Source organism: Cygnus olor, chromosome 8, assembly GCF_009769625.2.
Source record: "Cygnus olor isolate bCygOlo1 chromosome 8, bCygOlo1.pri.v2, whole genome shotgun sequence".
Lineage (NCBI taxonomy): Eukaryota > Metazoa > Chordata > Aves > Anseriformes > Anatidae > Cygnus > Cygnus olor.
This window is the reverse complement of record NC_049176.1, coordinates 3,193,197-3,207,312: the sequence shown is the minus strand read 5'-3', so window position 1 is coordinate 3,207,312 and position 14,116 is coordinate 3,193,197. Positions and strand designations below refer to the sequence as shown.

The window sequence follows — 14,116 nt, the reverse complement described above, 5'->3', positions numbered from 1 at the left end:
TATTATTATTTTTAACTGAAAACAGTTCATATTATCCAGTGGTATAAAAAAGGAAGAGGAGGGTTAACGGTATCACAAGAGTTCTAATATAAAAAAAGGAGAATCATTATGTTTTTAAAACTAAGTTATTAAAAAAATATATCAGTACAGTTTGAGTTCTTTAAAGAATGGAAAAAAACAAAAAACCATGAAGGCCCTGAGCTTTCTGGGAACTGAACTTAGAGGAAGAGTTCATACAAATATTATGTATCAATTTCAACAACACCCTGAATTCTACTGATTTCATCCGCAATTCATTTTGATTTTTCTAGTGACTTCATTTCATGAATCACACTCATTACCCAGTCCCATATTAAAAATAATTACACAATCTAAATCCTTAGAAATCCCAGGTACATCACAATCACTAGCTTAACATTTTTTTCTTTTTTTTTTTAATAAAAAAAATCCCCATAAACATGTAGGAAATTTTATCATTTTATATACAGCTAAGTCAACAATCAAAAAAAGCCATGACAACACAGTGAGGTACTATAAACCATCTAAGAACCAAACTGATCCAAATCATATGAATCAAAATTAAATTAAAATTAAATTTAATTAATTAATTAAATTAAAGCTGAATTAAAGCTTTTTTAGTAGCACCACTGAAATAAAAATTGTCACGGCAAGTTATACCTCTATGATTTTTTCCGTTTGAATTAAAAAGAAAAGGTGTGCTTACCTTCTTACTGGAGTCTGAACTACTTGCAGGAACAGACTGTAAAGAATACAGGAATTCATTTTATGATTAGGTAAATGTAGACAAATTAGCTACAGCACTATTTTCCAAAAGAATGTTATATCTAACAATATTTCACTAGAGTACAAAACAAAATAACATTCTGAATAAAAATAAGAGTGTACCGGCAATTAATAAATGAACAACAGAAATAAATCACTTGGTTTAAATTTTTTTTTTCTAGAAAACATTTTTACTAGTTTTTCCATAGTATTTCATGAAAGCTGCAAATATATCAAGTAATATTGAAAGTTTGTTCATAATAAAAACTGTTGGTAGAAAAAAAAATCTCTTCTCCTTTCATAAAGAAAAAAAAATAGAAAAAAACTCAAAATCTACTGTTGAAACACAAGCTGGAATAAATGGGATGTGCCATAAGAATAGAAATGTTTCAAATAAGTCATAAAATAATGTGCATATACTAGCATTTTAGGAATCCACACATAAAATTGCATAGGCAACAGCCACAAAATAAAAGCAAATAAATTCTAAAAAAGATGATATTACAATATACTCTAAATGTGTAAATCTTTTGTTGAAGTTTCCAGATATGATTATAAGTACCATCTGAAGACTTTAATCCCGTCTTCCCTTCCATGAACTTTATTTTTTTTTGGTAGTAATTGTCCATAGCTTCTTAGTTACTTAATAGCTTAGTAAGCTGAAAATGAAAACGTGTTGGAGAGCACATAGTTACCTGGCCATAGGTAAGACTGCCATATGAAGATGCACTCTGAAAACAAACCATAAATGAATTCTTTATTGATATAATAAGTTGTTAATTATATCATTTTTTAATTATAATCTCAAAGTCATTGTTTTTTTCCTTAGAGGTTTTACTCTTCAAATCAATTTGATTTCAACCATACTTAAATAAATCTAGGGCAACACTAAACTATTCTGAACTTTTTAAAGATAACTGCTGTAAAGTTTTCCAACTTTCTAATATAGTCATAAAATTAATGTTGCTTTCTCACAAATAAAGTATAAAGATCAATTACTTTTACAGGAATTTTAAAGCAACATCCAAAGAGGATTCCTCTACTAGATTAAAAGCATTAAGCAGTGAGAAAGAATTTTGACATTTTGTTAGGCTAACAAGTTAAGTGTTTATAATAGGAACTACTCATCACCAATAATCATAAGCAATTACACTTTGAGGCAGTAACTATTTAATTCTAGAATAATAACTCAAACCACCGCCATTTTCCTTAATATATTTAGGAAGAATAATATAACTCTGCATAAGTAAATCTAATGCAACTTGCAATGAGATGAGTTAATAAACACAGTAGTAGGCAATCAGTAAATAAATACATAATCAGCTTACATCTTTACAAGCATGTAGGCCATATGCATTGGCAGCACCTCCCTAAGGAGAAAAAATAAACCAGTTATTTCTCTAAATAAAGAAGAAAAAGCATACTTCAGACAACCTCAGTTCTAATTGATCCTTACATTGGATTTCTAAGGCATAGATGGTAAGGAGAGTATTGTACTCTCCACTATTAATGTATGAACACGTGTGAATGTGACAAAGGCACACTAGCCCTTTATATATTGGAGATTACCTAGTGGTACTAAAGAAATATTTTAAAACTGACACTATCAAGACGTTATTTTACTAGAAACAAATTGTTAAGATTTAATATAATGCTTGTAATTCAAACGTTAAGTGTGTGATTTGTACATACACATGAATGTAAGAATTAGAAAGCTGAAAATGAAAACAAAGAAAGTTAACTCTTTCCTGGCAATGACAGGCAATGAAATATAAAAATAACAAGGCCCAGCATAAACAGTAATAGCTCCCATTTTAAAGTGAAGTTCATATATTATCATTAATACAATCAATATCTTCCACAAAACTTTAATTTTGTTGTTCCTTTGCAAAAATCCAATACACTCTAACATGAATTTTATGTTTTACAAGTACAGATGACATGCACGTTTTACATTTTTGGAAACACTGTCCTTGTTGGTGTTGAGTAGTCTCCATTTTTCTAGTTTAAAGCAGCAACTGAGAGTGCTTAACATTAGAACTACAGGACTAGCCTATTTCTGATTACTTGTCATACTAAGATAAACAAGGAAAAAACTGTTAATGACATTAAAAGACTAAACCTGAGTGTTTCATTTACCTTTCAAGTTTTGTCTCATTTATATTGAGTGAATATTTGACCAAACTTTGAACTGAAAAATTAAAAATCTAATTTTGTAAATACTGAAAGGAAACCAAAAGATATATATATATATATATATGTATATATTTGTCAAAAGTCTGCAAATATTTTAGCCTGTATGACTAGTCACCATCTTGATATAAATGCTTCATCTGAGAAGTTTTTGATCTATTCAGCAACACATTTTAGCACTTTGCCTTCTTTCATTGATTTCTAGAAGACTGGATTGACCTGTCTAGGATTTATAACTTCATAAATATCCCTGAAACATGAAAGAATAAAGAACTGAAAGGGCCATAGTTATTGTAGTTATCTCTATGATGAATTCTGAGAGGAGAAACAATTTAGAATGTGCAGACTAATTTGCACCAGTCTTGGGTGGAAGGGGGAAAATAAACAACTTGTATAACGAATATAATTTAAGCATAACAGACAAACCTTCCAGTCCTTTTTTCCTGATTCTATATCCTATACATCTCTATGTAACTTTGTAACATCCCTGTTTGCCAACTACTTCATATCACTGAATAACCTGGAATATTCATCTCCTAGTTTTCTCCATCATTTTCCATTTGAAACAGAAATTCTGAAATGAACACTCAGATAAATAATGCTATCACAGGCTAGGATTTTCTATAAATATACTTGTATCAGGGAGAAAAAGGTAAATGTGAGAAAAGTTCTTACTGGTGCACATCCACTCTTGCTTATTGTGTAGACTACTCCACTCTGAAACAACAACAACAAAAACTAGTCAATTATTGCCTTGTAAAAACAAAGGATGAACAGGCAGAAAGAAAGGATGGGCAGAAAAAAAAACCTGCTATTTACAGCACAGAAATCTGAACAGCTGACAATGTGAATGGGCAGCTATGGGATAATCAAACAGAGGTTACTAGTTCACTAGCAACTGTTTAGAACAACTCTCTTTTAGTACAAGACATTAGTCATGATCTGAATTTCATGTAAGTTTGTCATTGATCACGTAGCCTTTAAAAATCCATGAGTTGTTATACTAAAATAGCCCATGTTTTAGAAAAAAACACAATAACTTCAGATAGTTACATGACAAGACAAGAAACTCAGACCTCAGAAAGAATGTATTATGTTGGAAAGGAATGCAGCTAAAAAATAAATAAATCTGTAATTAACGTATATGTCAAAGTAATTTCTCAAAGTCTCATAATCCCTCTTACAGGTAATGAAGATGGAACAAATGGAATGTTGTCAGATAACTCACTAATAAATATAATCACTGGTAAGTAGAAAGAAATATATTCTTGAGAAACTCAGTTCTAGAACCTGATGTGTAGACACACATCAGAACGCATCTGGCAGTTCAAGTGCTAATAGGCACATAATGGCAATAAAGATAATTGACTAAAAATGCAATCATTCCAAAGCAGCTATACATTTCTCTGATTAAAGAAGTGAAAGTGATCAGCAAGAATGCAAATATACTTATTTCAGAAATTTGAAAAGGCTAACTAGACAGTGAATTCACCAAACTTTAAACTACAAATATAATCTGGTGTTACAAGTAATATACACATTCAAAAGTTTTAATATATGCATGAATATTTCATCAAGTTTAGAGAAAATTTGCAAATACTCGTAGAGCAAAAAGTGAAACAAGTATAACTGATCCCTTAACTTTGATTTTCAAAAAGATAGAATATGAAAAAGGCCTATTAATTAATACTAGGTACAGTTTCATTTTGATTATGCCAGACGTCTCTGAAATCTACAAAATAAACAGTTCCTGTCTGCATGCACATGAGCACACACAGGTAAGAATCCTCTAGGAAGATGAGAGGAATCTTTTCCTTCTCCAGGTTAATGCTTGGTAAAAACGCTTAATGCTTGAAATCAGAGATGGTGAAGCATCTTGTAGGTCAGAATACTGACAGAAAGAGTTCAACAGAACATAAGTAGTTGATCCTAGTCCAGCTACTGGACATACAGTTTACTGGATGAACAACTCTGACATTCTGTGTTAACTAGCAGAGGCATTATTTCCAGGTAGTGTTAATTCACCTCAGTCCTCTGCCCTTGTAGATTTGTAGTTCAAGGTTACTAAAGATAAATGTACAAATGCTGGAAGTCAGGATTCTTACCTGACCACTTGAATAGCTGTTCTGAGAGGAACCAGAAGGTTGAACCTGTAAGGAAACCAAAATGCTATTTATCATTTTCCAGAAATATGATTTTCGTATAAATGACTTTAAGGAAAGCAAGTTCTACTTGGTGGGAAAAAGAACACATAAAGTAGTTTTCTGTGACTTCATTCCACTAGCTGATACTATTGTAATTATTTCAGAGATCTTTAAAACCAAATAATCAAAACTATATCAACTGATCCAGTTGATATAAATTAACGTAAATTTGCTGCTTGCAGTAGAACTATCCAACCCTTTTTTATCTGTCCTTATATACCATGTCTGTCATTGAGGATCAGGTCTACACCAGTAAGATCATTAAATAGTGCCGAGTTAAGCAACATTCAGATGGAAACTTTTTACTGAAATAACTATGTAACCACTAGACACTGTGAAATATAGGCCATATTTGCTGGGAGGAAGGAAAGAAGAAAGGACTTTCACTGAGCTGAAAATGATAATTTTCAGGAAAAAAATCAAATAGTTAAATCCTATAGCTAGATGATAATTTGAAGAGTGCAAGGCTCCAGATCTGTTTGAAATAAGCAATATTGAAAAGATCCATAAGCAAGGAAGCACTATAGCTAAAAAGTAAAGCTAGGCAAATGAAAAGTTCTATTAGAAAGTCATTTTAGATTATCTAGAGAAAAACTGTAGGAAGAAGTGATAACAAGACTGACAACCATTTAGAAACTTAGGATTTTAGTCAACCAAGGCAAAGTGACAAAAAAAAATATACTGAATTACAAAGGAATAAAGATGTGATGAGGAGCAATTTTTGACTAGGACTTAAGATTTTTGACAATTAGCAGTAGTCTCTACAGAATGAATATTTACCACAACACATCCACCTTGTCTTGTGTACGTTCCTCCACGCTGTAAGAAAGTACAGGTTCCTGTTATTGTTTATTGACTCATGAACAAACAGCAAGTTATTCTGAAGAGGAAACTAAATTGAATTCACGTCTGTGGCCTGAGTGAAGAAGTCAAGTGTTGATTGCTTACAATACCTTACCTGTTGTAATAATCTCACCTGAGATTTAATGCTGTCTTGTTAAAAATATCTTCAAAACTAAACACAAGAATGTAAGCACAAATAAGGTCTCTCTAGGAAAATAATTTGGACGTTATGAAATAACCTTAATCCTATAGCCATGAAATAAATGGACTAGTAGGACAGGAATTCTAAATTTGAGGTAACAGAAACTTGGGAAATTGTAGATAAGTTGTTCTCACCTTGCTGCATTCTATTTCTATCATAAGCTGTGGAGAAGAAAAAAAAATAAAAATTATTTACTGTAAAAGAAAAAAAAACATTATCAGAAATAAGAAATACATTTGGTGAAGCAATGGACAATAAGACAAGTATTTGCTCGGACTTAGATCAGAAGATGACATAAATCAGTGCTGCTCCATTCAAGAGCCAATACTGTAGATTTGAACACATTCTATTTACTTAAGCTACCTATCATGTTTAAGGTGCTTAATATAAGTGATTCCCTGTCCAAAATAAATAAAGAAGCAAATACATTTCTAAGAGTGTGATACATAGCTGTAGTTACCCTGGACTGAGGGAGCAACAAAGTAAAAGCATAGTACACACCAGAAGTAAAGCAGAATCCTCCTTAACACCTGTTTTCTTTTCTTTGTATCTGTGCTATGTACTGTTTTGATAACTAGATTCATTTCCTTACTTATCTTGGGGAGAAAACAATATTTATTTTATTTTAATCCTTTTACCAAATTGATGAAAGACAGTTAAAAGCATTGAAAGTATCTGCTGAATTTGGCCATCCTAATGAACACATAATAACAAATGTATATCTGGTCATAGATATTTTAATTGAATATATTAGTTGCTAGTATGTAAATGCACTCAAAACATACCTTCCTTTTTTGTCTTCCTGTCCCATTAACTGACTCAGAACGTGTAGGTGTGAGAATTTTGCTTTGAATTCCAACCCAAAATTTCTCTAGATCTTGAACAACAGTTGCACTGCAAAGAAAATAAAATATTTTTTTCTATCAAAATGTTTCATTATAAAATATGATTAAACACTTATTTCAACCATCAGCCAAGAAAATCTATTAAATATTGATTTTGAGGGTTATGCAGTAGAAGTTTGAAAAGAATGTCCAGAACATTTATTTTGTTTTTACAGTATTATCATCCAATCTCTTTCTGAAGATAAATAAAATTGGTACTGAGCAGGGAAAGAAAAAGATGGACGCTATTCTGGAAAGCACTGACTCTTGTGGGGAATATTACATATCCTTGCATTGCCCATTTAGATGATCTAAATCTATGATGGTGATCTGATTTTCATGGCATAAGCAATGGAAATAGTTTTTTTTTTTTTTAATTTGTCTTCTTTTGCCTCTTTTTGTATTCCTCAAGATTTAATGAAGCAAGGACAAGATGTCTCCTGTCATAAATCTATACTTCAAACAACATTAAGCTGTCAAATATTAAGATTTTTTCCAGTTACATCAAGCACGTATTTTGTTATAGCAGATAATTCTTTTTCTTACAGATCTGAAACTTGTAAAGTAATATTAAACATAGTAAAAACTTGTCTTCTCCTGTTTTCTTCAGTAGTTAGTTCATGGGTCATATCCTCCAAAAGTCACAAAAAAAGTACATTGAATACAATTTAGGATGATATCATCCTAAATGTATTAATTTGTCTTTAAACTTAACTTTCAAACATTTCCACACACTGGTATTTTTCCCCACTGTCCAAAAGGAAAGATTTATTATTTTTTTAAAGTAACAACTGAATAGAGTCTGAACATGACTTATTCAGGGAACTAGTTGCACTATCACTGTTGCTCTTGTAATTAAAGAAGTCACATTGTAAAAACTGGTTACACAAAGATCCATTAATGACACTGTGCTTAATGGAATTATTTACATATATTAATGTCTGTAGGATGGTGTTTACTTAGCTACTTTTTCAACAGTATAACTTAAGACAGAAATCGTTTTATTTAATGGATACGGTGGAAAGGCATGATAACCTATGAAACAAAACATGACTGTGACAAAACAAAAACATCAGAAACAATAGCACAAATGCATGTTAAAATATTCCATGAAAATAAATTTTCTAGGCAAAGAAAGAAAAAAAACAACACCATTATTTACATGAACTGAAGATCTCTAACGTCATGTGGAGCAATCCACGTTGTTGTAACTTTCTGTTTCACATCTGAGTTTGCATGACTTACTGCTGAATTCTGCAATTAAAGAGAAATACATATAATTATATAAGACAAAAAAGAAATTTTTGTCCATATAAGGGTAACTGCCTGTACTACAACACTGATGTCCTTCTAGGAAGTATCAAGTAGTTTTTACATTAGATTTGTATCACATGTAGAAGATAAACGCGTTTCTTGAGAAAGTCTAAATTAAGCTTTACTGATGAAATATTTTTGCCATTAAAAACACTCATATCTTTTATTACATCAGATTAAAGTATTTAGAAGGAAACCAAGCTTATGTAAGTATTCGGAAGAGTGAACACATACCGTCATATTATGACATTCCAAGCCTTTTGTGTTTGGATCTGTAATTTTAAAAGTACCAACAGGAACATCTCCTTCTATCTCTCGAGCTTGTAGATTAAATCCTTTAAAACCAGCATCTCTAAGGGCTTCTAAAGTCACTATAAAAACAGATATTTTGAGAAACTTGAGTTTCATACACTACCAAAACCACTTAAGTGGCTAACAATAAATTTTCCCTCTCCAGAATATAAGACGGCACACATAGGAATAAACTAAAATTTTTCACAGTTTAAAAAAAGAAAAGTTGGGATTTATTACAATTCTTATTAATAATCAAGAATGACCATAAAAGAAAAAAATAAGTTTGGAGAAGCATTTGTGTGTAACAAAGTCTATTAGAAAGTAACATGAAATATATGATTTACTGACAATTTTACAAGTAATTCTGCTCTACTAATTAATTTGATTTTTTTTTTTTATTAATTGATTTGTTCCCCTATATAATATAAATAGTCATGGGAGAAAGAGATTTGCAATTCTTTCTACATCCGTTTCAAAAGAAGAGATTAACTTTTGCCTAAGTTTGAATTGCAGAACCTTTTGATGTGTTACAACTGGAAAAAAAAAAAAAAAAGAGAGAGAAGCTAGACAGTTTGGCTCTCATGTCTGGGATTAAATATAAGATTAAATATAAAACAAACAAACAAAAATCAATAATTATAAACTACTCAATTTGACTGAAATTTTACTGCTGAAGGGGCTCTGAAATACATGAAAAAGCACATTTTCATGTTTTGTGTACATCTGAACTGAAACCAAGTTTCTAGATCATAATAAAAAATGTTATGATATATTATAAATTTGCTCCAGTAATGCCAGTATTGGGAACTTTCACAAATAAAACCAGAATAATGGTTTCTATGACTTAGGTGTGTGGTAGCCATTAAAAATAAGTATTAGCAGATAAAAAATAGGTAACCTGGGAATGACAAAGAAGTGAAGGCAGGGGCCAGTCATACTTTGAAATGTTAAATTGTCACAATGCCCACATAATTAGACTCAATTTGCCATCAATTTGAACCCTAATTCACCTCAGGTCTCATAGGAGGGATGGCATCCAACACGTGAATACAGTGTTAAAGGAAGCACAGTTGGGACTCTAAGTGTTGGCATATGGCATGCCTAAGGTGAAAGAGCAACACATCTATTGGAAGGACAGCCTACTGCAGCTCCCTGAGAATAGGTATGGGATTCTTACAACTCAACACAATAAAAAAGTGGTGCTAAAGAAAGTAAAGTAGGGGTAGATAAAATGGTGAAAAATGTCAAGGTTAGCAGCATCTGAGATTCAATATCTATGTCACAGTAAGTCTCGTACAACCTCACAGAACAGTCTACAGATACGTAAATCCATCCATCATTCATGGCAACAGTGTTTTAAAAACAGCTATCAGTAATCAAACAGCCTTCTCATTCTTAAAGGAGTAATTCACGTATGTTTTTCCAAGAATGACAGTTATAACAGAACTCTAATGCTTCTCCATTCTTCTCCCTAGCTATCACTTCCCATGAAACCACATCCACACTACTGGGGTCAGATAAAACAGAAGCCCAGCTGGAAAGTAACACTTAGTGAAAAACTTTTATTTTGAGTGACTGAGATACAACAGTGGAAATGTGAGGCATTACAACTCACTTCCACTGTCATGCTTGTTCTACCAAATGAGTAAGAAGCAGTCACAAGTCACTTAAAGTGTGACAGCACCATGAGATGGCATCATAGTGTGGAAAAACAAGGCTGTCAACGTGTTCCATCCAGAGAGCAACTCAGGATTAGGAAGATAAAAAGCCACTACAGCTCCACCTCCTGCAATTTGATAAAATCTGGGATGCAGCTCTTACAAACATGACTCAAAGTATCTCACTCTTGAGTTGTCATATACAGTGTTCTGAATCCCTTTGTATTGCAGAGGGTTGATATAACAGCAAATACTTAAATACAAAGTTAAAGAGCAACTAATTATTAGTCTAGTTTGGCCAGCTGTATCATGATTTTTACTTTTGCCACAGGAACTACAGCATGAAGTTAAGGTATTTGTTATATAGGAAAAGAAAAAATAAATTGAGTATATATGTTCAATTATATAAATATATAAAAACATATATAGATATGAAATATTTACAAAAAAGGAACATCTCAAGTACAAAAGAATAAGACTGAAATAAAAATAGATACACTGAGAGAGAAATGGAGGAATTCTGGTGAAGTCTGGTAATTCTGGGAGACACAGATAAAGATTATAGGTCACTCAGATTATTTACCTTGGATTTCATTTCCTGGTTCAAAGTTATCAAAAGATACAGCAATAATATATGGTGGTGCAGATGTCTGTGGTTCAGCTTCATAGTTTGGTAACAGAGAATCACAATCAATTGAAGTATTTGTCTGTGGAAAACCAAGGATTCTGGGCAAAAATATCCCACAGAACAAAAAAACAAAGCAGGAGTGTCTTCTCATCTGTGGAAAAACAAACAAACAAACAAACAAAAAAGAAAAAAAAAACAAGATATATTTTATAGTAGCTTCTTTTTAGTAGTTGTCATAGTTGACAGATATCTGCCTTTCTCCAGGGTAGGAAACAAACATAGAAAGCTTGGCTTTCATTGTATTCATATAGTTTGAAGAATATCAATTAAACAAAATACATATATACACTGACAAAACAGTGCAATAAATGACACAAGTACTTTAATTCTAAAATACTGAATTATTAACTGAAGATTAAATTCTCTGGTTACATGACAACAGTCCATTACAGTCATGTCTTTTGCATTATGGATTAGGACCAGGAAAGGCTTTACACAAACTTCTTCATTGTTGAGCTGTCAGGTTTAGCCCAGATCTTTATTCAAGAACTCAGACATAAGCCTTGATCTCTCAAACTGCTTTTTGTAGATATAACCATGACTAATAAGCTCTCTATTTATTGCTTTGTCTACTCCCACTTCCAAAAAAACATCCAAGAAGTCTATCGTTAAATGCCCTGGAGAACTCTCAGCAGCTTTCCGAAATACTTGTTTCCTGAAGTACTCAAGAGTTCCTTAAAATCCTTTGGAAGCATTTCAAACACAATGTATGAGATGTGTCCAATTTGTACCATCTATCTGTGCATCTTAATTTGTGCATGAATGGATAAGGCCATTCATTTTTGTATGTGCTAATTAAAACTAATAAGAGAATAACCTGGAAGCATGGGGAGAAAAAGCTTCAGAACACTAATCTAAACGTGCGCTTACCTCTGAACTCAACTTAAACAACATTTTAAAAAATCTGTGAATCAGCAGACAAAGCAAGTGACTGAAGTGTTGAAAGATTTCCTATACAAAGGTGATGAAGGTTTGCATGGTGTCACAATCACTAAATGCAGCAATCAGGAAAGTTATATGTGTTATTTATCCTGTCTTTAAAGCAGATGGAGACTATCCCTCCCAAAAGGCTCATGAAAACGTCATTTCAATAGGATCCTTGTAAGCATTGTGTCTGGGTATCAGTCCACTGGGTGCGGTTATCCAATCTCTTGTGACTGTTTTGACATAGCCCACTTCTAATTAAATTTTAAATACAGCATGTAGGTGCTATTATATTAACAGATGTGGTAAACAGTGATTTAATATGAACTAGACTATGTGTTGTTGAAATCTTTGTCTGAGTCATGCTTAAGATGGAAAAAAATCTGTTTGTAATTAGACATTCCATTTCAAAGCACAGAATCCTTAGCACTGGCTCAGCTGGGATTGGAAAAAATCTGGAGCTACACTCTACCATGAAAGAAAACTACTCTGAAACCTCTTTTCTCTTTTACTATTTAGAGGACAGACAGAAACACACAACACGTTGAAACATGGCTGAGGTGCATTCCCTTTGCATCAGTTAACTTAAGACAGTTCCCTGTCTTAACAGTTATAGAACAACCGTAAAAGTCCCATTATAACATCCTTCAGAACTGAGATTAAGATGAGGAAGTGATGTTAGCATCTTACAAAATTCCAAGTCCAGATTTGAGGCAGGAGCAGAAAATAATTTTCATGGAATATGAGTTTCAATACCTATTCAATGGAGTCATGGTATATTGGAACAAAAATTTACGTTTTTTTTCCCTAAGAAAATGTAAAAAAAGCTTACAGTAAATATTTATTAAATAGAGGCATAGGGAACTCTGTGAAATAAAACTTATTTGCAAGTTTCTAACAAATCAAGATAAGTTTACTGTATCCACAGGTATAGACAATCTCATCTTCCTGTGAGCCTGTATGGCTCATCTCTGCAGTACTTCAACTGCTACCTTAAGAATCCTCTTCCACATTTAGTTTAGTAGGACTTCAGGCCACCAATTAAATCCCTGGGTACTGTTTAGTTAGCTACTTCATTCAAAGCCTAGTGGACTTGGGAAGAGACACTTTGGTGGTTTGCTACTCAGGAGCCTGGGGCAAACTTCTGAATAGAAACAAAAGGTGTTTTAAAAGCCTTTAAATATAGGGGACTTAATATGATAAATATGTTTTGTGTAAAAAAAAAAAAAAAAAAAACAAACAAAAAGAAACCAACAACAACCAAAAAAAGCTAGTCTTGGCAAGTTTATCCTGCCAACAGTTCAAGACTCAGTCCTATGTACCCCTTTCTAACTCATTCTTTATGAGTATTTTTCTCCTTTCCTTTTTTAATTGTTGAGCCAAACCCTTTACCCTCGAGAGTCAGTATCACCATTTGGCGTACACCCTGTCCACCACATCCCCAGCAACACACCTTATCGACCAAGTGCTGATGCGTGGGCATCCTCCGGTCCCTCTGTGGTCAGCGTGAAGAGCTGCAGCCCGGGAGTGCGGATGCCCAGCAAGATGAGAGGGAGGAGGTGAACGGCTTGGCCAATCCTCAGCGAGGCGGGGAGCCAGCATGGCCAATCGTGCCTCTTCCTTGGAAATTGGGACACCGCAGGTGGGACTCTCCTGCCCAGCTGGGGTGATGACAACACGCACTCCTCATGGGTGAATCATGCCCCCTTTGACCTTTAGCTAGGCATCAGGGACAGGTAAGGCTTCTGAAGGTTGACAGACTAAACTAATATGTTGATTAAAATCTACAAACTTGTGCTATACAACAGCTTTACTAATATTTCATGAGCCATTTGAGTAAAATATTCTATACTAGCCTATTTAATTTGACTTCAGAGTATCCTGCTGCTGGCCTTTCACTTTTTTACTCTTTTCTTATCGTTGGAAAAGACATGGACAATTCAATTCATGGTAATGCTGCCAAGCATTTTCTCATAGCAGAGTTAATGAGGCTGTTTTATCTCATCTACCTTGTGGGTAGGATCTGAAGTTCTTGCACCTGACCTGCATTAAAAACTAAACATTTTTTTCCCTTGGAAGTATTTTCACAAACTCTCTGCTGAAGATTAGGAATAAAGTCCAAAAGCAGA

The 14,116-nt window shown here is 33.1% G+C and overlaps 1 protein-coding gene across 29 annotated transcripts in view; it reads right to left on the bottom strand.

The window, feature by feature from the left end:
• LOC121074324 (hornerin-like) overlaps positions 1-13,607 on the bottom strand; it is a 52,563-nt gene extending 38,956 nt beyond the window's left edge. For 14 of the 29 annotated variants that reach the window (XM_040566260.1, XM_040566266.1, XM_040566267.1 and 11 more), the window contains exons 1-12: positions 13,441-13,605; positions 10,959-11,154; positions 8,658-8,794; positions 8,272-8,363; positions 7,011-7,119; positions 6,360-6,386; positions 5,961-5,999; positions 5,082-5,126; positions 3,652-3,693; positions 2,112-2,153; positions 1,479-1,514; positions 725-760 (exon numbers count right to left, since the gene is read on the bottom strand). In XM_040566260.1, coding sequence (XP_040422194.1) covers positions 725-760; positions 1,479-1,514; positions 2,112-2,153; positions 3,652-3,693; positions 5,082-5,126; positions 5,961-5,999; positions 6,360-6,386; positions 7,011-7,119; positions 8,272-8,363; positions 8,658-8,794; positions 10,959-11,154; positions 13,441-13,470 — 831 coding nt within the window. In that variant the 5' untranslated portion in view covers positions 13,471-13,605. Of the gene's footprint in view, positions 1-724; positions 761-1,478; positions 1,515-2,111; positions 2,154-3,651; positions 3,694-5,081; positions 5,127-5,960; positions 6,000-6,359; positions 6,387-7,010; positions 7,120-8,271; positions 8,364-8,657; positions 8,795-10,958; positions 11,155-13,440 lie in introns of all 29 variants that reach the window. The other 15 variants (XM_040566268.1, XM_040566272.1, XM_040566281.1 and 12 more) reach the window with 5 other exon arrangements.
• Between the last annotated feature and the right edge of the window lie 509 nt (positions 13,608-14,116).